A 24,110-nucleotide genomic window follows, 5' to 3' on the forward strand; every position below is an offset into this window, starting at 1 on the left:
CCTGCACCTCGCTCAGCCAGTGAGCGGGAACCGGTCTGTATGTGGGATCCGAACCCTCGGCGGGAGCGCCGCCGCGCTCCCAAGCGGCGCACTGTAGCAGTGCGCCACCGGGCCGGCCCCATATCACTATTCTTAATGCTACCCAAACTTCTTATTTGCCACCTCCATCTTTGTAATTTCCCCTCTTTGAATCTGTTCTCAACTTCTGTTACATAGCTTCTCACATTATATTGTTTTTATTGTTTATATATCTGTCTTTCTTCTATCATTAGAGGAATGGTACTACATCTTATTCTTCACGAAGTCTACAGTATCTGGCAGATTTTTGAAGTCAAGGATGGGCTTAGAGCATAGACTGGAGGTAATGTCAAAGAAGAGTGAAAATGGTAAATGGAAGAGAAATTTCAGAGTTGTTTTCAGATCAGTCTTTCATTCATCGTGAAAGGTTAGGCATTAGGTCGATTTCTTGCTAGTTTTGAAGAAGACTTTTAACAAATCCCATGTTAGGTGAGTGGTTTTGAAAGTTGAGTTAATCATAATGGTTTTGACCTAGGATTATTTTTAGGCACTATTTACATTAACTTAAATATTGAGTAATGAAGCAGCTTTCCCCTTAAGTACAGACAGAAAACAGCAAAGCCACAACACTGTATGTCTAGAGTAATCCTAGGAATAAAGTCAAAACAGAGCTAGTTTTTGGCATTTGCTGTAGTAATTGTCTTTGTGGTTATAAGGAATCCCAGATGGATAATCCCAGATGGCTTGTTCTATCAGCTACAGCAGTACCTACGTGCAGAAGAGAGACAAACAGAAGGAGCCATATTTGAAGAGAGCCTTCATTAAGGCATCAGGCAGAGAATACTTCATCTTAGTCATATTGTAGTTTAGCTTTTCTGCACGGTTGCCATTAACAGAGATAAACTACAGGGTTAATTTTTTTTTAAGTTTTATAAACTTAAGTCTTGTGAAGTTTGAAGCTCTTGATGAATGGAAAAACAATGAATTCAATTGAGAAGTAAAATTCTGAAAGTTAACAAGTGCAACTATTGCTTCTATGGAAGTCCATGTTTCATTTACAGCAATCAGTAGAAGACATTGAGTACTTAGTTATCTCACCAAATACTTGGCATTAGGTCATGTTTATGTATAAATCATGGCCTTTCAAGAGAACTGAAGAACATTTGTGCACAGCATTCATTTTTTTCCAGTATACTTTGAGGTATAATTTATATACAATAAAATGCACAGATTTAATATGAAGAGTTTGATCAGTATTGACAAAGGTATACCCTTGTTATTAACACCTCAATCAAGATAAAGAACATTTCTCTCAATCCAGGACACCCTTTGTGCCTCTTTCTAGTCATTCATCACTCTTCCCTACGCTGGCAACCACTGTTTTGATTTCTTTGTGAGCAAAGGTTACTTTTACCTACTTTAGAACTTCATATGATGGAATCATATAGTAGCACTCAATCGCACACCATTGTTTTTATGGTATAATTACTTATGGGTTCAGCTATTGTTGTGAGATAATGTACAAGGGTATTTCAGAAGGTTCACAGAAAAATAGAATTAAAAGGCAACAAAAATCTTTTCATGAGGGCCAAGCCCGTGGCACACTCGGGAGAGTGTGGCACTGGGAGCACAGCAGCGCTCCCACCGTGGGTTTGGATCCTATATAGGGATGGCTGGTGCACTCACTGGCTGAGTGCGGTGCAGCCGGTCTCAAAAAGGACAAAAAAAAAAAAATCTTTTCATGAACTTTTTGAAGGCCTCATATGTAGTATATTTTGAAGATATTAAGTAATATAGTTGAGAAGCCTTTGAAAAAACTAGCTTCTGAGCTTTGAAGTTCTTTTTTTTTTTTTTTTTTTTTTAAAGATGACCGGTAAGGGGATCTTAACCCTTGACTTGGTGTCGTCAGCACCACGCTCAGCCAGTGAGCGAACCGGCCATCCCTATATAGGATCCGAACCCGGGGCCTTGGTGTTATCAGCACCACACTCTCCCGAGTGAGCCACGGGCCGGCCCTGAGCTTTGAAGTTCTGATCCTTTCATTACTATTTATTGTGACACATAAATAGATCTTTACGTTTAAAAATTGCATGTAATTTAGGGTTGAATTATATTACACTTTTAAATAAAACCAGTTCTTGGTTGCTAGGTAGAAGATGACACAAGTGAAGGAGTGTATCAGAACATTAATGGTTACTAAGATTACTCTAGCCTCTGTGTTTCACTGAAGACTTCTGGTTTATTGTGATTACTGTGTGCCAAACATAGTTGTTTCATTTAATCTTTGTAATACCCATCAAGTTAGATACTATTATTCCGATTTTTAGAAACAAGAGGGAAAAAAAGTTATTATTACTATTTTACAGATGAGAAAGTAGACTCACAGAGGTAAAATGACTTGCCTTGGTCCACATAGTAAATTGCAACTCTGTACAACCTCTGAACTCTCTCTGAGACCTCTCTCTCTGTGGAACTCTCAGCACTCAGCTCCCCAAAAGTTGCTTTTGCCAGGCCCCGTGGCATCTTGTCCTACACATGCACAATTTAAGATTGGGCAAGACCTAAGTGGAAATCCTACACAAATTTCTGAAGCTTCTTCTAATCCCTCCTCTCTAAACCCTGCCATCTCGAATTCCAGCTGCTTTATTACAAGGCCTGCACTCTGATCTCTATTTCTTCCACTCAGGAAGATCAGTAATCTCCTTGGCCTCCCCCTTCCCTGCTGCAGTTTGGAAATCATATTGAGCAGAAGGGGTGAATATGGGGCCGGCCCGTGGCTCACTCGGGAGAGTGTGGTGCTGAAAACACCAAGGCCCCAGGTTCGGATCCCATATAGGGATGGCCGGTTAGCTCACTGGGTGAGCGTGGTGCTGACAACACCAAGTCAAGGGTTAAGATCCCCTTGCCGGTCATCTTTTTTAAAAAAAAAAAAAGAAGAAGAAGAAGGGGTGAATATGAAGTTCATTTTATGTGTTTCCCTTTCTTGAGGATCTCAGCCCTGTACTTTCTGTTGCCCAATGCCTGCAAATAGTTGTATCATATGTTGTGTCCAGTTCTATAGTCTGTGGTAGGAAAACAAGTCCTCTACCAGTTATTCCCCTCCTTTTAAAAGACCAGTTGGTTTCAACAAACATTTAATCATTTTCTTCATGAATATGTGGCTAGATGGCACAATCCACTGCATCGTCTTTCCCATTTTAGAACAATTAATTTTCAGTTATTGCATGTTTTCTGAAAGATTAGTCTATTGTGATGGTTAAAACAAAATGTACTAAATGGTGATATTATACTCTGTACCTCTCAAATACATAAGATTTAGATGTGAAATTTATTATTATATTTCTACACAGCAATAATAAATTTATTTTGGACTCTTTCACTTAGCATAGTTCCATAGTAGTTTTCTTGTTCATTGATTAATTTTGTACACTGGTTCCTAGATTCTAAATAGTTCTATACATCATCATATACTGTTATATTGCTTTTCCCCAAAAGAATAAATTAATTAATAATGCCCTCATTTTTTACACTTACGTGTTTTTTTTTTTTCCTTTGGTGGCTGGCCAGTATAGGGATGAACCCTTGACCTTAATGTTATAACACCTTGTTCTATCTAACCGAGAAATTATTATAGTCTCTACTTGTTATATTTTTTTTGAGAATTATTGTTTTCTCTATTGTTATTCTTGTTTATAAAATAAAACTTCTGAAATAGTTTGAATCTATTTTTGAACATTATTCAATTTATTCTTTTAATCTTTTTTGCTTGTCTTTTAAAAAGCAACATTGTTGCTTTGTTATATGTATAGTAATCTGATAGGAAGATATATAATTGAAAAAAGTAACGTGGAACTGTATGTATTATGCTACGTGCCAGTTTTGTAAATATGTTATGTATATGTGTGTATGAATGTGCGTTGATTATCATCTCAGGGCAATATTCAAGTTACCTCTGAAGAAAGACAAAAAGACACAGGGATACTTTTCACAGTTTACCCTTTTGTGTTTTTTAAAATTTTTTAACCACGTACATTTATTGAAGATAAAAAAATAAAATGTAATTAAAATAAATCTGTTATGATATATCATCATTACCCCTTAAACTTTTTAAATTTTTTATTTTTATAGGTAATTCAGACAGTATTCTTTAATAGGTAAGTGCTTTTTCTTCACTGTATCTTGGAGAACAGTCCATATCAGTATATAAAACTGTCTCATTCTTTTAAACAGTTGCAGGATAATCTTTTATATGTAGATGTGTACCATATTTAATTGACCTCTTGTGGATGAAAATTAAGGTTTTTTCCAATCATTTGCCATTTAATACAATAGTAAGTTATTATCTTACATAGTTCTTTTTATAAAAGTATGAATGCATCTTTAGTATTAAGTATCTAGAAGTAGAACTGCTGGGTTGAAGAGGATATGCATTTAGAATTTTAATAGATTTTTGCTAAATTGCTCTCAATACAGGTTGTATTAATTTTATTCCCACTAACATTGTTTTGAGAGTTCCTGTTTCCCATAATCTAGCCAGTAGTTTATCAAACCTTTGGTTCTTTGTTGATCTAACAACCGAAAATGATTATCTTATTGTATTTATAATTTTTCATTTATCTTATTATGAAGTTCAGCACCTTTTCATGTGTTTAAAAGCTATGTTTAATTTTTTTTCTTTGTGTATGTGGTTATTTTCCTATAAATGTTGTGTTTACTCTCTTAAGTTTTTGCTTATAAATTTTATTTACAGTCAGTCCTCATTATTTGTGGATTTCATATGTGCAAATGCACGTACTTGCTAAAATTTATTTGCAGTCCCCAAATCAGTACTCTCAGTACTTTCATGGTTATTTGTGAACATGCATAGAGTGGTGGAAATTTGAGTACCTGACACAGACATTCCCACCTAGGATTGAACAGTGCTCTGTTCTCTTGTTTCAGCTCTCATCCCATAAACAAATGTCCTTGTCAAAAGCAGTTTTCTTAGTGCCACAATTTTTGCATTTTTGTGCCTTTGTGATCTTGCTGTTTAAAATGGCCTCCAAACATTGTGCTGAAGTGCAGCTAGTATTCCTAAGAGCGAGAAGGCTGTGATGTGCCTTATGGAGAAAATACATGTGTCAGATAAATTTTTTTTTTTTTTGTCTTTTTTTTGTGTCCGGCAACGGATCGCAACACTCGGCGCTGCACCCGCACCTCGCTCAGCCAGTGAGCGGGAACCGGTCTGTATGTGGGATCCAAACCCTCGGAGGGAGCGCCGCCGCACTTCCCAAGCGGCGCACTGTAGCAGTGTGCCACCGGGCCGGCCCTGTCAGATAAATTTTTTTTTTTTTTGTCTTTTTTTGTGTCCGGCAACGGATCGCAACACTCGGCGCTGCACCCGCACCTCGCTCAGCCAGTGAGCGGGAACCGGTCTGTATGTGGGATCCAAACCCTCGGAGGGAGCGCCGCCGCACTTCCCAAGCGGCGCACTGTAGCAGTGTGCCACCGGGCCGGCCCTGTCAGATAAATTTTGTTTGGGCGTGAGTTATATTGCTATTGGGTGTGACTTCAGTTTAATTAATCAATAAAATATATTAAATAATTTGTCTTCAAACATAAACACACATAAAACAAGATTGAGTATTGATGGGCTGATGAAAATGTGACCAGAAGCTTGCAAGAATCTAACCTGGTATTTCTTCTAGGAGCAGTGGTTAAGTATTACCTAATTCAGTGTTTGTGGCAACTGTATAGAACATAACTATCTCAAATAACAAGAAATTGGTTGTATTCCTTTTCAAGTTAATTTTCAATTTACAAAAGTAAGAATAAAGGGATATTGAAAAATAACTTTGTTAGCAGTTCTAATGAGAATTCAAATATAGCAAGCCCAAATTTTTATTACGTTTTCCCAGTTTTGAATTTATATGTATATCTCAATAACATACTTTGAGTGCAGCTGTTCGTTAGCTGTTATGCATGAACTTGGAACATATCTATCTTATAAATACTGATTCCAGATTTCAAATACATCTCTACTATGTTCTAGCTTATCACTACTTTGTTTCTTCTTCATGCACTCACTTTGTCAAAATGCAGTACCTTTGAAAACTTCAGTGGCTCATAATTTCATTGAAAAGATAGATGATGGCTATCTTCTTTGTTCCATAACAGCAGAACATGTTCACTTTTACGTTTATAAATACCAATTAGAATGATCTGTTCAATATCTTTTTCATTTCTATATCATTTTTTACCTTCTAGTTATTTTGTATACACATCTATCTTTCATATTTGTCCACTTATAAACTATGTCAAGTAAATTCTAGTGCAAAAGAATAAAAGATGAAAGAATACTGTCACATCCTTTTAGCAGAATGGCATGATACAGATTTTTATCACAAAATATTTTATGGTAGTTTTTTCTGTTGAATGACTAATCAAATTAGACTACTATATTTCCTTTTTGTCTTTAGAAATATATCAGTTCTTAAGTTTGAGAAAAGTCATCTAAGTAGAATATATCATCTGAAAACTCAGTTTGAGGTTTTGTTTTTCACCACCATTACTAATCTAGAGCAAGGATTAACAAAGGGTTAGATAGTAAATATTTCAGGCTGTGGTTTTCCTGCTGCTGGTCTAGATGTTGCTATCTGTCTCTTTAATTAATCTTATGATTGGTTTAATAATTATGAAATGTCTTCCTCTGTCAATTTTCTTCTATTTGCTATTATGTGAAATAGATAATTTTTATTAATTTTGTGGGGGGGTTTTGGCCGCTGGCTGGTATAGGGATCTGAACCCTCAACATTGGTGTTAGAACACTTTGCTGTAACCAACTGAGCTAACTAGCCAGACGTCTCTTTGCTATTATGGACAGAAAATGAAAAATTCTGAATTGTTGACTGTTTTCAAGGAAAGATTAGTTCCTACTGGTCTACTGTTTATTAAAATGAATATTTTAGGATCATAAATTTTCCTTTTAGTGTTTTCGTTGTATTCTGTATGTTCTTTTACATAGAGTTCTTATAATTTTCTAGATATTTCAAAATTTTGAGTTTTGTTTTCAACTCTGGAAGGGTTTAACATTATAATTTCTAGGTGGTTAGGTTTAATTTGTAGTTTTTTTATATTATAGTAAGAGAATATTGTTTGTACTGCTATAATTACTATTTAAAAATATTTTAACACGGGCCGGCCCTGTGGCTCACTCGGGAGAGTGCGGTGCTGGTAGCGCCGAGGCCACGGGTTCGGATCCTATATAGGGATGGCTGGTACGCTCACTGGCTGAGCGTGGTGCAGACCACACCATGCTGAGGGTTGTGATCCCCTTACTGGTCAAAAAATATATATATATATTTTAACATGATTTTGATAATTGTTTTGTAATATGTTTTAAATTCTAGTAGGACAGATCAAATATCAGTACTCCTTAAAAATTTTGTTAAAATTAGTATTACATGTTTTTACATTCACATATTTTTATTCTTGGTATTCTATACAAAAATGTTACGTATTTTTATATTTGTATTCTAGTTTTATTAATCATGATGATTGTATTGCTAGACATTTTCTCTCTATGATTTTATGAGAAAATAGGTTTTATATTTTGTAACTATATCTAGACTTTTTTTTCTTTCAAATTCAGGTACACCTTTCTCCTAAGGAGAATGATATTTTGATGTTCCCTGGTTGATATGAACGAAAGTTTCATCATTTTCTTCATGGACACTTGTGGGGTGGCAGGATCATCTATCTGCATTTTTTTCCCTTGTTGGAAGTGTTCCGTGCTTAAATAGCCAGCAAACTGTCTTTAGGGAATTATCAGTTTGAATAACAACAATGGAAATGTGAGTGATTAAAAGGAATTCAAGGTCACAAAAAATTCAGTCTTTCAAAGTTGCCATTGAGTACGTTTGTATATTGTAACTTCCTTAGTAAGTATGTTAAGCTTTTTATTAATTCCTATAAAAATAAATGAAAAAACTTTTTGACACCTCGAATATATGAATTTATTCCTTGGAATATATAGGGTGAGGTTGAGTCTCTCTAAAGATGTAGAAAGAAAATTACTCAGGCTTATTTGGGTGAAGGGTAGTACTATAAAGATAGAACCAATTGTAAAACAGTCTTACTGATAACCCACGGTTAGGGATCAAAGAAAGGCTAGCTGGAGCTGAGTGTCACAAGGACTGGACCAGCCAGTCAGGAACCAAGACTGCATTCTGTTTCGCAGGAGTCATGTCATTCTCTTCTCTGCACTTTCTCTTGTTTGTCTGTCTGCTGTCTGTCTCTGTCTACTTGTCCCTCTCTCCTGGCTTCCTCTATGTCGTTACCATGCGCATTGCCTAACACAGTTGCCCAAGCCATTCTCTCTACCTCATGACCTTTCAGTTACATTCACCGTCTCAATTTGATTATTGTTTCAGTTTAGTGTAGGGATTATTAACTGTGCACCCGGGATTCTTCCTAGTCCATTTAGCTGTGGAGAAAGAGGTTAGTTTTAAGTACTATTCTTTTCAGAGATTTTGGCTGGGAAAACTAAATTGATAAGCTCCACATGTGCCTAGCATATTAGTAGCTGCCGAATACATATTCGTTAAATAAATGAACATTCATTGTCTGGTAAGTAAACTTTGCTGAATGGGATGTTCTATGCTTTAAGCTTTCTTATACAGGGTGAGTGGAGTTTTATCATATTTCATGATAGCCAATATGTTATACATTCAGCATTGGCTATGTATGTGGCAGACTACATTTAATTGTGGAGGTAGCTGATTTACTTTCTAAGATACCTTTGGATTTTTGCCTTCCTTAATACCTAACACACTTGGACTGTGGTTGTAGGTTTGGGAAAATCATTTATTTTAGCAAATATTTATTCAACTTATTCTATGTGCTAGGCACTTTCTAGGTGCAACTAGAAGGAGTACCTCCCAGGTAAAGGAGATGACAAGTGCAAAGGCCCTAAGACAAAAGTGTGTTTGGCATGTTCAGGGAACAGCAAGGAAGTCAGAGTAGCTAGAGTAGAAGTAAGGAGGAGAGATTAAGGAGATTGGGGTAAGAGAGGTAGCCAAGGGTTGGGTCATATGTAAGCCATTGTAAGGTCTTCAGCATTTACTTTAAGCTGGGAGTCAATTGGAAGGTTTTGAACCACAGGTACAGCATGATCTGACTTATAGAAAGAACCTTTTGATTACTATGTTGAAAATATACCATAGTGTTTTCAAGGGAACTAGTTAGGACCGGTGGGTAGTAGTGGTTGAATCTCAGTGTATTTTGCAGGTGGAACTACCAGGATTTGCCAGTAGATTTCATGTGGGGGATAAAAGAGAGGAGCCGAGGATGACTCGAAGGTGTCTGGCCTAAGCAATTGGAAGAATAAAGTTGGAATTTAAAGAGATGGAGGTCTTCATAAAGAGTACTTTTGTGGAGGGGAAAAATGGGAGTTGGGTTTTGGACATGTGAAATTTGAGATGCCCATTAATAGGAATTAGATATGAATAAAGAGTTCAGGGGAGAAGTCTAGGCTAGAAGTGAAAATGTAGAAGTTGGTGTAGACATGGAATTTAATGCCATTCAACTGGAGGAGATAGCCGAGGAAGTGCATTTAAATAGAGAAGATGTCAGAGGAGAACTCTGGGGTATTCCCAGTGGTTAGATATCCAAACCCAAAAATGGTTGTTTCTGAACTTACAGTAGTAGCATCATGAATTTATTTGTTTGTTTATTTGTTTTTATTTTTGGCAGCTGGCCAGTACGGGGATCCAAACCCTTAATCTTGGTGTTATTAACACTGTGCTCTACTGAGCTAACCAGCATCGCAAATTTAGAATGGTCTTCTGGTTATTCAGAAAACTGCTACTTAAGTAGGTGTGAAATTCTGGATACTGACATAGATGGAAACACATATTAAATCTAACACCTTGAGCAATATGAAGTCACTAAAGAGAGAAAATATGTTCCCCCTGAGTAGAGTGGACTCAGGAAAATTCTAAGTCCATTATAACATCTGTTGAACTCTCAAAAGCCTCTGGAATAAAAGCATTTTTCCCTAAATTCTATTTCTTCTTCACATTGGTAATGGATAAAAGGTGTAAGTAAACTCTGTTATACCAAAACTAGTTAAATATTCAAAACAGGTCCTACAAGCATTAAGGAATATCTCTTGGCCCAGAAAAGATTCATCTGGATCCTCTGTTAAAGTCAGTTGTGGGCTGGCCCGTGTCTCACTCGGGAGAGTGTGGTGCTGATAACACCAAGGCCATGGATTCGGATCCCCTATGTAGGGATGGACGGTTAGCTTACTTGGGAGAGCGTGGTGCTGACACCACCAAGTCAAGGGTCATGATCCTCTTACTGGTTATCTTTAAATAAATAAAGTCAATTAGTTTCACCTATGTGCAAAACTAATTCATTCCTTAAGTTAGCCATTACTTATACAAATTTAACTGTCTTCCATATTGTGGCTTTGATATAGATCATTGCACCGTTCCCCAACCCCTTCCCTGTTGACCCTGAATAATGGAGGGTTAGCTGTATAAACTTTATATTTTTGTTTTGTTTTTGGCAAATGGCCAGTATGGGGATCCGAACCTTGACCTTGGTGTTATCAGCATCTTACTCTAACCAGCTGAGATAACCAGCCAGCCCAGTACTGGTAATGATCTTAAGCTCAGTGATGGATATGCAGGTTTTTTTATTACAAGCCTTACACATTTTATAAATATTCTTTTTGTGTGCAATATTTAATATTATGTTTTGGAGGGCTGGCTGGTTAGCTAAGTTGGTTAGAGCATGGTATTGATAACACCAAGGTCTAGGGTTTGATCCCTGTACCAGCAAGCAAAAATAAATAAGTAAATAATATGTTTTTAGATAACTAGGTTTTCACAATCGTCAACAAAAAAATTCTTGATTCAGTAGTTTTTACCTGAATTTTTTATTTCTGAATGATTGGAGAAAATGGGAGTATCCATTTCCAGAAAATAGTTAAGTGTTTAGATTGAGGATGTCTTTCTTTCATGACATTAAGCAATTTGATGTCTTCTGCATCTAAGAGCCAACTTAACATGTTCAGTTTGGTGAGGCGTGGCAGTCGTGACACACACTGACTCAAAGACTTGACTGTTGTGGCCTGAGCTTTGATACAATTCGTGAAATGCCTGGAGATAGTCAACTCTTGCAAGTTTGGCATGTTGTCCAGTACTTGAAAGAAATTTCTATATCCTTCCTCTGTAATCTTGTGATTGATTGAAAGATTTAAGTTCTCAAGTTTCTGGAAACCTCCATTGATTGCTACCTTGGCTACAAAAACAAAGCATTCATGAAAACAGAATCATTTCAATAATGGGTAGACTAGGTTATTTGAACCAACCTCCTCTCCCACCACCACCACCACCACCACTGAAAGTAGGAAATGCCCAATATAATATTTTTAAATTGTAAGGTCTTCAGCATTTACTTCAAGGAGCTGATGGATTAATAAAGAACCACCTGGCCAAATCCAAGGGAAAAGCAGAAACCAAAAAAGTAGAGCTAAATTTTAGAGCACTGAAGCCACTTCTGAATTGCTAAACCTCTTTTTATTAATTTGGGCAAAGATTAGGTTTGATTTCATTGTAGAATCCATGGCTGTGGCTTGACTGAGTTTAGAGACACAGGTATTGAGAAAATGTCTTCAGCTGAGTCCTGAGTAAGTATCTGCAGTAATATTCAAGGGATATTTCTCATTCCCCCACATGAAAAACACTTCTGTAGGGGCTTGAAGAAAAGCTTAGGCCTTCCACATTAATTCCCTTCTTTCCCCTGTTATTGCCATAGCCCATACTTTGTATTATGCAGCTAACTGGTTGTATGAGGTATCTGAATGCTGTCTCCTATGGGTAAAGTTTAAGCATTACTGACTTCTGGCAAACAGTGACCTGTCAGCTGTCCATCAAAAGAAGCCATGGATAGTAAGCATTCTTTATTCAGTCAACAAATATTTCCTGAGTTTCCACTATGTGCTGGCCATGCTGTGCTGGGTGCTGGGAAGACAAAACATCTCTTGGCAGTGAGAGAGACAGAGGTTATTGGTCCAAAATCTGTGTGTGAGATTCAAGTTATAAAGAAGGCTTTGACCTAATGTAGTGAGAAGAATAAGATACAATAATGATTTAGAGTGAATGGGGATGAGAGAGACTACAAAATTTAGTGTTATTCAGTTCTTCCTCTTGATGGTGGGGGAGGCCTTTAGAAAAAGATCATAAGTTTTCATCATTGTTTTTAATAACATTATAAAGTAACAGTGCTGAACAGTAATAGAATGAGATCCAGCCTTTGTAACACACCCTACAAAGCCCTCTCCAATGTGGCTTTTACTTTCCTCTCTAGTCTTTTTTCTCATAACTAACTCCTGCCTCTCCAGATGTTCCTTTTTTGTGTGGTTTTGAGGGGAGTGGGTATTTTTGTTTGTTTTTGTTTGTTTGTTTGTTTGTTTGTTTGTCTTTTTTCCGTGTCCGGCAACGGATCGCAACCCTCAGTGTTGCCCCTGTACCGGACCGGGGACCGGCAACGGGATTGCAACCCTCGGCGTTGCTCCCGCGCCTCACTCAGCCAGTGAGCAGGAACCGGTCTGTATGTGGGATCCGAGCCCTCGGGCGGGAGCGCCGCCGTGCTTCCCAAGCGGCGCACTATCCAGTGCACCACCGGGCTGGCCCCTTTGTTTGTTTTTTGAATTCTTTAAATATACCTGGTTCTCTTTAACTCCAGGATATGACACAACTGATTACTGCTATTTGAATTGTCTCAATCTCCTCTCCCAATGGGGCCTGGCCCATTCCTTCTTCAGGTCTCAATAGAAATCTCATTTCCTCAAAAAGGCCTTCCTTGACCCCAAATTAGGTTGAGTCCTTCTGCTACATGCAAAAGGAGAGGAGAGAAAGAATGAAGAAGAATTTGGCAGAAGTGACATGCATATAGGCCAAGAACTTCCCAAAACTGATAAAAGACATCGAGCCACACATTCGATCAGTTCTATAAATCCCAAGCAGAGTAAATACAAAGAAACCACACCTAGGCACATTACAGTGTGCTACTGCTGTTTTAAGTCTGCTTAGGTGGCCATAACAAAGATACCCTAAAGTACCCATCTCCTTATACAGTCACATTGGGGGTTGGGGCTGCAACACATGGATTTTGGAAGGACACAATTAAGTCCACAGCAACTGCCACAAAGCAAAGAAAAAAATCTTAAAAGCCACCAGAGGAGGGGGGGGAAAGATGCCTCACCTTCAAAGACACAAGAAAAAGACTAACAGCTGACTAAACGAAAGAAATGATGGAAGCTAGAAATGAGAGAAAATAAATGTCAAGATAGAATTCTAAACTCACTGAAAAAATATATTTCAAAGATGAAGCCAAAATAGAAGATATTTTCAGGAAAATAGAAAGAAAATTCATTACCAGCTGACCCAATGGAAAGGAAATACTAAAGAAGTTCTTTAGACAGAAGTAATATGATTCATGATGAATGGAAATGCAGGAGAGACTAAGGAGCAATGAAACTGTAAACGTGGGAATATTAAATAAATAAATTTAAAACTATTTGTGGGGTTTATATTTATGTAGAATCAAAATAGATGACAATAATGCAAAAGATTAGAGGGAGATAAATAGAATCAAAATATTCTAGAGAACACCAGAGTCAAGGGTTTGGATCCCCATAGTGGCCAGTGGCAAAAAAATAAAATAAAAAAAGTTCTAGGGTCCCCTACCTTGCTCATGAAGTAATAAAAGTACTAATGTATATTAGTGTCTAATAACAAAGATAAATTTTAATATCCAGGATACCACTAAGAGAATAATTTGAGAACCTATAACTAATACTAAGTACATGGAGGAAATGGATTAATAAGTGATGCAAGAAAGGATAGAAAAAGGAACATCTTGTAGAATAAATATAAATTTTTTTTTGGCTAACTGGTACAGGGATCTGAATCCTTGACCTTGGTGTTATCAACACCACACTAACCAACTGAGCTAACCAGCCAGTATTGTGGAATTTTTAAAAAAGAAAAATAGCAAATAGGAAAGATAAATTCAACTACATTAATAAGTACACTAAACATAAATTAATACTCCAATTAGAAGTAAAAGATTAATAGATTGGATTTTTAAAACCTAACTATATGTTCTGCATAAAAGATACACCTGAAAATAGGGACATAAACAGGTACAATTAGGAGGAATAAGTTCTGGTGTTCTGTTGCATGGTAGAGTGACTATGGTTAACAGTTAAGTTTTGTATATGACATAATAGCTAGAGGAGATGCTTTTGTATGTTATTGCCACAAACAAATGATAAGTGCATAAGGTGATGTTTACATTAACTATCCTGACCTTATCATTATACGACATGTATGTGTATCAAAACATCAGATTGTACCCCAAAAGCATGTGCACTTACAGTGTGTCAAATAAATTATATATATATATATATAGGGGCCTAGAAAGATAAAAAGTAAAAGGAGCCTCCACCTGGAAGCAGGCAAGACAGCAGGAGTTCTAGTGAGGAGGCAAGGGCAGTGAGCCCCTTCTGTCTCTCTCCTCAAAGCCCACTCCAGAGCAATAGAAGCAACTGCTCTACCAGATGACCAGACATCAACATAGAGACACTAGAAATACAAAAACCCAAGGAAATGTGACACCACCAAAAGAATACAGTAATTCTCAAATACTAGATCCTATAGAGCAGGAAACCCTTGAAGTGACTGAAAAGAATTCCGAGCAACAGTCTTAAGGAAACTCACTGAGATACTAGAAGACTCAGACAACATAATGAAACAAACAAAAAAAACCCAGGATATGAAGGAGGAAATTTGCAAAGATTAATACCTTAAAAAGGAATGTAGCAGAACTCATGGAACTGAAAGATTCACTCAACAAAATAAACAACTGATAGCTTAAGCAGCAGGCTAGAACAAGCAGAAGAATTTCTGATCTCAAAGTTTGTCTTTTTGAAATAACCCAGGCAGACAAAAAAAATGGAAAAAACATTTAAGTGAAGAAAATTTAAGAGAGCTAGCAGACAACCTTAAGCACACAAACATTCAAATCATGGGTGTTTCAGAAGGGAAGGAGAAAGGAAAAGGCATGGAGAACCTATTCAATGAAATAATAACAGAAGACTTCACAGTTATAGGGAGAGATATGGACCTTCAGATCCGGGAGGCTCAAAGATCCCCAAACAGATTCAACCCAAAAGGCCCTCTCCAAGACACATTATAGTCAAACTAGCAAAGCTCAAAGACAAAGAGAGAATCTTGAAAACAGCAAGTGAAAAGCATCAAGTCACCTGTAAGGGAGTCCCTATCAGACTAACAGCAGACTTTTCAACAGAAACTCTACAGGCCAGAAGAAAATGGGATGATATATTCGAAATACTAAAAGAAAAAAACTGCCAGCCAAGAATACTAAACCCAGCAAGGCTATCCTTCAGAAATGAGGGGGAAATAGTGTGTTTTCCATACAAACAAAAACTGCCACATGACCAGCTCTACAAGAAATCCTCAAGGGAGTCCTGCATCTGGAATATGAAAAATGATAATCACTACCACAAATACACAAGAAAGAACAAAACCCATTAGCAGAACAAAAATGCAATGAGAAGGAGAAAGAATCTTACCACCACAAACAACCATAATGACAATGTAATAATGTTTCTGCTTTATTTCTGATTCTAGTAATTTTAGTCTTCTCTCTTTTTCTTGGTCAGTGTAGATAAAGGTTTGCAAATTTTGTTGATCTTTCTAAAGAAGCAACTGTGGTTTTGTTGATTTTCTCAATTGTTTTTTAATTCCCTATTTCATATATTTCTGTTGTAATCTTTGTTATTTCCTGCTTATATTTACTTTCGGTTTAGTTTGCTCTTCTTTTTCTATTTTCTTAAGGTAGAAGTTTACATTACTGATTTCAGATTTTTTTTTTATTTTTAATATAGGTGTTTACAAGTATAAACTTTCCTCTAAGCACTGCATGAGCCCTGTATCCTATAAGTTTTGATATGTTGTACTTTGATTTTTATCTCAATACTCTGTGATTTCCCTGTGATTTTTCTTTTTACCTATCGTTTAATTAGGAGAGTGTTGTTTAATTTCCACACATTTGTGAATTTTCTTTCTTTTTTTTTAAAAAAAAAAAAAAAAAGATGACCAGTAAGGGGATCTTAACCCTTGACTTGGTGTTGTCAGCACCACGCTCACGCAGTGAGCAAACCGGCCATCCCTATATGGGATCCGAACCTGGGGCCTTGGTGTTATCAGCACTGCACTCTCCCAAGTGAGCCAGCAGTGAGCAAACGTGTTGTCAGCACCACGCTCACGCAGTGAGCAAACCGGCCATCCCTATATGGGATCCGAACCTGGGGCCTTGGTGTTATCAGCACTGCACTCTCCCAAGTGAGCCACGGGCCGGCCCAACATTTGTGAATTTTCTAAGTTTCCTTCTGTTATTGTGGTCAGAGAACTTATTTTCTGTGATCTTACACTTTTTACGTGTATTAAGACTTGTAGCAAAAAAAAAAAAAAAAACCCTATATTTTGTAATGACAAATATGTCAGGTATCCTGATTTGATCATCACATATTATACACAATTACTTATAGTCAACTCTGTACCCCACAAATATGTATAATCAATTATGTTTCAATAAAAGTATATATGTATAAATAAATAAAGGTAAAGGAAAGAAAAAGCTACCGAAAGAATGCTGGGCGACTGTAGTGGATTGAATTATGTCCCCCCAAAACTCCCTGAAACTTGAATTGTGTCCCCCAAGTTTTATGTATTAAAAACTTAGCCTCCACTGTGACTGTTGGGAGGGTGGGAAATCCTATTATGGTAATTTAAAGGTGGAGTCTTGAAGAGGTGATTGGATTGTAGGGCCATGCAGTTGTGAATGGATTAAAAATGGTGGTCAGGGGCATGGTTCTGAGGACTTTAAGAGAAGAGGAGAATCTTTCCCTCTCTCTGCTCTCTATGCTTCCACCATCTTGCAATGTGAGACCCCTGGGTCACTGTCACCACCACCAGATGGACGTTGGACTTCCCAGCCTCAGAAACTGTAAGCAGTAAATGTCATTTTTCTTTATAAATCACTCAGGTCCAGGTATTCTGTTATAGCAACAAAAATGGACTAATACAGTGACTATATTAATATATGACAAAGTGATTGTAAGGCAAGAATTATCACTAGAGATAAACAGGGTTGATCCACCAGGATGACCTAGCAATTCTACATTTGTACATACCCAGCTTTAAAATATGTAAAGCAAAAATAGAACTAAAAAGAAAAGAAGACAAATGAACAATCGTAATGGGAGATTTTAACACACCTTTCCCAGTTACTGATAGAATGAGCAGACAAAAAAATTATTAAACATATCAAAGATTTGAGTGATACCTTTAGCACTTGATTCTAACTGCAAAAAATACATTTTTCCTAAGTGAAAATGGAACATTTACTAAAATACCCATATGCTGAGCTATAATACAAGTCTCAACAAATTTCAGAAATTGAAATCATACAGTATATGTTCTATAACAGTGAAATTAACTAGAAACCACTAACAGGTTATTAAACAGTCCCCAAATTTCTGGAAATTAAGCATTACATTTCTAAACTAATGTGTCAAAGAAATAACAACTGAAATTAGAAAAAAAAATTTTTTTTCCTTTTTTGTCTTTTTTACTGACCGGTAACGGGATTGCAACCCTCGGTGTTGTGCCCGTACCAGGGACCGGCAACGGGATTGCAACCCTCAGTGTTGCGCCCGCACCGCGCTCAACCAGTGAGCGGGAACCGGTCTCCACATGGGATCCGAACCCTCGGCGGGAGCGCCTCCACGCTCCCAAGCGGTGCACTCTCCAGTGCGCCACCGGGCCAGCCCAGAAAATATTTTTAACTGAATGAAAATGAAAATATGGCATATAAAACCTGTGAGAGGAAGCTAAAGCCAAAAGTTAGTGTTCTAAGTTCATCTCAAGAAGTTGGGATGTGGGGAGTAAGTTATATCCAAACAAAGTAGGAGAAAATAGAGATAAACGCAGAAGCAAATGAAAAATATATGCAGAATAGAGAAAATTTACAAATTAATAAATTTGATAAGTGATCAAATAATGCATAAATTCTCAATATCAGGAATAAAGAAAGGGAAATATATTATAGATTGTAAGTCATTTTAAAAGATTACAAAAATATGAGCAACTTTAGGTAAATTTTTTTAAATCCTAGAAAAGCACAACTTGTCAAAACATGCCGATCACAAAACATAAAAGTGTACCAACAGAAAATCCATAATGAGATACCACTACAGATTCATCAGAATGGCTAAAATTTACAAGACTGACAATACCAAGTAGGCCCAGAATGTGAAGCAACTGCTGGTGGGGGCATAATCACCATGGAAAACTGAATTTACCTGCATCAAATAAAAAATATCACCCCTAGAAATACCTCAGTGTATACATCAAAAGTTATGTATAAGAATGTTCATAGAAGCATTGAAAATATTAGAAACAACTCAAATATCCAGTTGAATGGATAAATTGGGATGTATACACCCCAGTTAGTGAAATTTAGTCATACAGTGAAATACACCCCATTTAGTGAAATTTAGTCATACAGTGAAATAATATATAGTAATGAAAATGAGTGAACTCTAGCCACATGCATCAATATGAATAAATACCACAAATATAATGAGCCAAAAAAGACATGAAAGAGTACATACTGTATACAATTCCATTACATGAAGTTTTTAAATGGGCAAAACTAATCGATGGTGAAAGCCGGGTCACAGTCACGTCTGGGAAGAAGAGGAAAGTATTGACAGAAGGGACACGAAGGAGGATTCTGGATGTTGGGAATGTTCTATATACTAATCTTGTTCTATCTTCTTATGTTCTAATTCTAATCAGGTATGTTCACTTGAAGATTCATTGAGCCATACACTTAAGATTTTTGTACTTTTCTGTATATATTTTAATCTTTGATTTTACTTATTTTTTTGGTGGCTGGCTGATAGGGGGATCTAAAGCCTTGACCTTGGTGTTACAAAGCTGAGCTCTAATGAATTGAGCTAACCAGCCAGCCCTACTCTTCAGTTTTAAAAAGCAGTTCTTTGGAGGGTCCGTGGCCAGGATTTGAGGGTTTTATATAGGCTCAAAGGGGAGGCTTTTCTTGTACTTCCAAATCTGACCAGAGTGATCCAAAACCCACAGGACAATAGAAGGAACACCATGATAGTGAAAATGAGGAAGTGGGTTGAAAATTTTTAGAGGGGCAAGTGTTTTTACAGACATTTTGCTGCAGAAAGCTTGAGTAATACCACTGGCTTTCATGCAAGTGGAAACAGTTTATCTAAGGGTAACTCACCAATTTCCATCACGCTGTCATCATTCAAAGTCTGGCAAAATGAGAGGACTCGGAGACATTGAAGCTGCTGGCACTGCTGGATGATCACTTTGGCCACTTGATAAATCCCATCCCCCACAGGAAGGATCAGTTCTTCCAGGTTATTAAGAGAACCTAATGTGTAGGCTATCAGAATAAACAAAAGAAAGCTATTCTCTCTGTGCTGTTTGTTTCTATACAACAGTAATCTGTAGCCTAAAAATCATACACAGTCCAGGAGGCCCCATGGAGTACAGAGACCATTCCTCTTCCTCCCCAAGGTCAAGAGAAAGGGGTCAGCACACACCTAGATCCTCCTTGCTACCTCCAGACAATTCCTCCACCCTCCCCTGACCAATCTCTCTTATGCTGAAGTCCAGGCTGCCTGTCATATCTGTTTCCTCTTTTAGAATGAAGCTTCTTTCCACTATAAATTCCGTTACAGGAGAGGGAGGAAAAAAAAAAAAAAAGAACAAAGTTTCTATTGGCCTGTGGGTTACTCTCCCAGCTTTGCAATGCCCTCCGCCCCCTTCCTTCCCATCCCACCTCTTCTGTCATCCTCAGTGATTTCCATACCTGTCTCCCAGCATTAAAGCTTCACAATCCCTCACTCTCACTCTTCCTTTTCACTTTGTCCCTCCTTAGTATGGTATACACTGTGGGTCATTTGATTACTAGAAAGTGCAAATATTTTGAAAACTTTCTAGTATAAAGCCATGTTCTAGGCTCATCTTTTACTTTTCCTGTCCCAGTTCTTTAATCAGCCATCTCGCCAAGAACCCAGGTTCCTTTAAGGAAGGACAGTATTTAGAAATCAAGATCTGGGCATCTGTTGTGTTCATTACTACTGAGTCCTTTCTAATCTTTCAGTTGACTGAGGGGAAATATATATTTGTGTCTGTCTGTCTGTCTATCATCTATGTTTATAGATTAAGAAACCATGAGGCCGCACCAATATTTCCAATTCTAATCTAACATCACTGAGTTCTTTCTAATCTCCCCTTTCATATTTGTAAATTCCTTCTCAACAGTGAGGAAACTTGGCTCCCATTATATTCAATGTATTATTTGCTTAATCAACCTGTGATATATGCCAGCCTACTCCTTGACCTCTTATCCTGCCTCTGCTGCCTCCAAAAGACGGAAACAGAAAGGAAGAGGATGATCCAAGCTATCATTATGTGTGCTACAGTTTAAGAAGCACTTTGAATAGGACAACTCTACACTCCATCTCTCCACTTCCTCCTTTATTTTTTTCCTATTAGGAAGTTTTCCATGAACATACATTACTTTTGTAATCATTTTTTAAAAATCAAAAAAGTATTTAAACTCTTTCTGTACTTATCATTTGGTTAAATCTGGGTTTTCACATATTGAGTTTTCTTAACCTTAAAAGATAAATTTTTACCTATATCCTAGAATCCTTCGAAACAACGAAGACTTAACATGTTTGGAATGGATACCTGACGATCAAATTGCATAGTGCTATGATGACCAAATATGTTCCTAAGAAGTGACTGTGAGAAAGAACAGTGCTTTGAATGAGATCGAGTGTGAGGAATGTATAAAAACAAGAGTGAAGGCATTTGGAGGGTAAAAGTTGAGCATCACTATTACTTCCTCCTAATGAGCAAGGCCAGCTAATACATAGCTTGCTTTCTTGTGGCTAATACAAGATAAGAGAAAAAGGATTTTCTCTTATTTTGAGGGGGGAGGAGGGAGAGAATAAAGAATAAGTAAAAGGCATTGTTTTGTAAACATACCAAATTTTTCAGATGTTTCCTTATCAGGAAACTGTTGTTGTGCAAGATTTAATGTCTTCAGAGAAGTAAAATTAGGCAAAATGATGACTATGAAAGGGAAAATAAAGTTATGTTAGATACATCTCTTATAACAAAGAATAGCATCCTTAAAATAAAGAGTATTCAAAAAGTAATAGGAATTAATATAATACTTCAGATTGAATTAGTATGACGAAGAAGATAAAACAAATCTCTGCTCAGAAAATAATCCTAATAAATAGAAATGTTTAAAGTTCTACAAATACATTTTATTATTGAGAAATTTACTTAAGATCAGATATCAATTACTATAGTTTTGTTCTTAGACATCAATCGCATTTTTTAAATTTGGCTTTTTTTTCTCAATGAGTCTGGCCAGTACGGGGATCCAAACCCTTGATCTTGGTGTTATAACACTGTGCTCTAACCAACTGAGCTAACTGGCCGGCTCTTTTTTTTTTCTGGGTTTTCTTCAGGTTTTATTACATGAAGAGATGAGACACAGCTGAGAGGCAAGTACCCATCCTGGGAGGCCATGAATGTGGGAAGGGCCCCTCGCTCAGCCCCTGTCACCCCCAGACTCTCCCTTGGGCAGGAGGAGTCCCCCTACCCTTCTCACAAGTTCCTGAGTCACTCCACTGCACCCTGCTGAGCCACTTCTGCCCCTGCCATCCCCAGGCCAGGGCACTCTGCCAGAAGTGCAAATGGGTGGGTGGAGTAGCAAAGGGGATGGCCAAGTCACATACCCCCTCCTCTTGGCAGGGCCAAATCCCCACACCCTTCATCCCCCACCCAAACCTGAATCTCCAATTGGAAATACAGGGTCCAGGGTCCTGCCTGGGATTATGCTGGGTCCTTCTCCCTCCAAGGGCAGGTGAAGGGAGGGCAATCCCTATATACTCTCTGAGGGCTTTTGGGGTCCTTGCCCCTCTTTGCAGCCTCACAAGAATCCTGTGAGGTAGTTGGGGCGGGAGGAGGCACCGCACTGATCAAAGAGGAGACTAAGGCTCAAGGAGGTGATGTGATTCAGCCGGGAGGGAGTGCATCTGCCATGCAAGAGGGGGCCCAGGAAGGGGACCAGGAGCCTGGGAGACAGCTAGACAGTGCCACACACGGCCACAAACCAGTGGCCCTGCCCAGGGGTTTAAGAGCCCAGCTCAGGCCTTGAGAGGTCCCAGTAGGCCCCAACTCGACCCTGGAGGCAGAGGCTTTGGCTCTTTTTAAAGAGTGCCTGATAAGACTCTGTGTCCACAGAAGCATCTTAAACCGAAAATTTAATACTATAGCTCTTACCGAATGGGATGGCTTTAAAAAATGCTCCAGAAAAATTAATTTCTTTGAGTTTCTTGCAGGAAGCAAGTACAGTCATGAGAGACTCAAAATCCGAAATGAAATTACATTTTAGGTGGAAAACTTGAAGGTTTGGAGAGTTCTGAATCAATTTGACTATAAAATATCAAAGATTTTCAGAAATTAGAGAAGACTGCAAATTTCTGTCAGAATTAGCCATGTACTTTATTATTTTGTTTCAACAATACTGAACTGAAAGAAGGTGCCATGATGTAATAATCTAAGAATCAGGCCATTTGGGGCTTAGGTTCAAGGTTCTGCAACTGATTAGCGAGTGACATGAACTTGAATAAGTTTCTGACTCTCTCTGGGAATCAGTTTTCTCTTTTGTAAAATAAGGGCATTGACTCAGTAAGATCACCTTCAACTTAAACGTCCTAATGTTTCTAAATTTGTACATGACATTTACACAATAAGAATACTATACAAAGAAACATAAAAGGAATGACAACTCTGAAGCAAAACCTAAATTTGATGCAAAAAGTGCTGACAAATGTAAAAAACTATCACTTCCAGCTTCAGCTTTAGCGAATTTTTTGCATGCAACTCTGCATGTCAAGAAAGACAACTGCACAGGTTATCCATCAATCCCTGAAGAAAGGCTAATGAGAAACAGGGAAATGCTTCCAATTGCTACCAGTCATCAGATTTCCTACCCCTGAGCTGGCAGATCTGTAAGTTGCAACGTAAGAGCAACTTAAAGACAAAATAAAACAAATCTACCAACTCTTTTAGAGAGGCACAATATCAGTGCTTAAGAGATCAGATTTTGGAGTCAATATTCCTGTATTTGAATCACAGATTTACATTTCCTTAGCTGAATGACCTTGAGCAAATTACGTAAGCTCTTTATGCCTCAATTTCCCCAGCTGTAAATGGCACTAATAATAGTACCTTACCTCATACAGTGGGTAGGAAGATTAAATGAGTTAATACTTGTGAGGTGCTCAGAACAATTCCTAGCATGCAGTCAAGGCTCAATAATTACAAATAGCTCTCTACTTTCTTAACGAAAATGCTATTCCTACAATTTACCATGTCTACACCCTCAGATCCACAGAAACTTTAACTCTTAAATAAATGATTGGCCAAGTAGCTTTTCCAACTGATGCAAAACAAGTAAATCAAAGTGCCATCCTTACCTAGTTTAGAAAGATCATACTCAGCTGAAGTTTGGATCGATAATTTCTCCATATGGTGGAAGTTTGGAAATTCTTCAGGAATGACTGAAAAAACATTTAGTGTATCATCCAGATTCAGAGACAGTTCTTTCAGGCACAGGAACTTGTCCAAATTAGGAAAGATTTGGTCTGGAAAGCAGCACATAGTTTTCCCATTATGAAAGAGGTCCACATGGAAATTTTGTCATTTTGACTCATCCAGCTATTTTCACATTTTCCAGTGAAAACCTTTTGCATACCACTAAACATTCCTTTCTAGAAAGCATGTATATGAAGATATTGCTGTTTGCAACATTTACTGATTAACTGATTATGTACTGTATCCGAGGCCCCATGCTACTGTGTGGTGTGGACTCAGTTAAAT

The 24,110-nt window shown here is 37.6% G+C and overlaps 2 protein-coding genes across 7 annotated transcripts in view; one reads left to right on the forward strand and one right to left on the reverse strand.

Moving 5' to 3' along the window:
* The window catches only part of LOC103592790 (survival motor neuron protein), a 40,341-nt gene extending 32,338 nt beyond the window's left edge, over nt 1-8,003 (forward strand). For 3 of the 4 annotated variants that reach the window (XM_008575639.1, XM_008575637.1, XM_008575640.1), the window contains 2 exons: nt 4,147-4,172; nt 7,649-8,003. The gene's annotated coding sequence lies outside the window, so the exon portion shown is untranslated. The remainder of the gene's footprint in view (nt 1-4,146; nt 4,173-7,648) is intronic. The other variant, XM_008575638.1, reaches the window with a different exon arrangement.
* The window catches only part of NAIP (NLR family, apoptosis inhibitory protein), a 47,706-nt gene continuing 24,191 nt past the window's right edge, over nt 596-24,110 (reverse strand). The window contains exons 11-15 of one of the 3 annotated variants that reach the window (XM_008575636.1): nt 23,708-23,875; nt 22,509-22,661; nt 21,198-21,284; nt 19,417-19,581; nt 10,927-11,307 (exon numbers count right to left, since the gene is read on the reverse strand). In XM_008575636.1, the coding sequence (XP_008573858.1) occupies nt 10,943-11,307; nt 19,417-19,581; nt 21,198-21,284; nt 22,509-22,661; nt 23,708-23,875 (938 nt within the window). In that variant the 3' untranslated portion in view covers nt 10,927-10,942. Of the gene's footprint in view, nt 787-10,926; nt 11,308-19,416; nt 19,582-21,197; nt 21,285-22,508; nt 22,662-23,707; nt 23,876-24,110 lie in introns of those variants that run through there. The other 2 variants (XM_008575635.1, XM_008575634.1) reach the window with 2 other exon arrangements.

The sequence above is a fragment of the Galeopterus variegatus genome, unplaced genomic scaffold (genome assembly GCF_000696425.1).
Source record: "Galeopterus variegatus unplaced genomic scaffold, G_variegatus-3.0.2 Scaffold1221, whole genome shotgun sequence".
Taxonomy (NCBI): domain Eukaryota; kingdom Metazoa; phylum Chordata; class Mammalia; order Dermoptera; family Cynocephalidae; genus Galeopterus; species Galeopterus variegatus.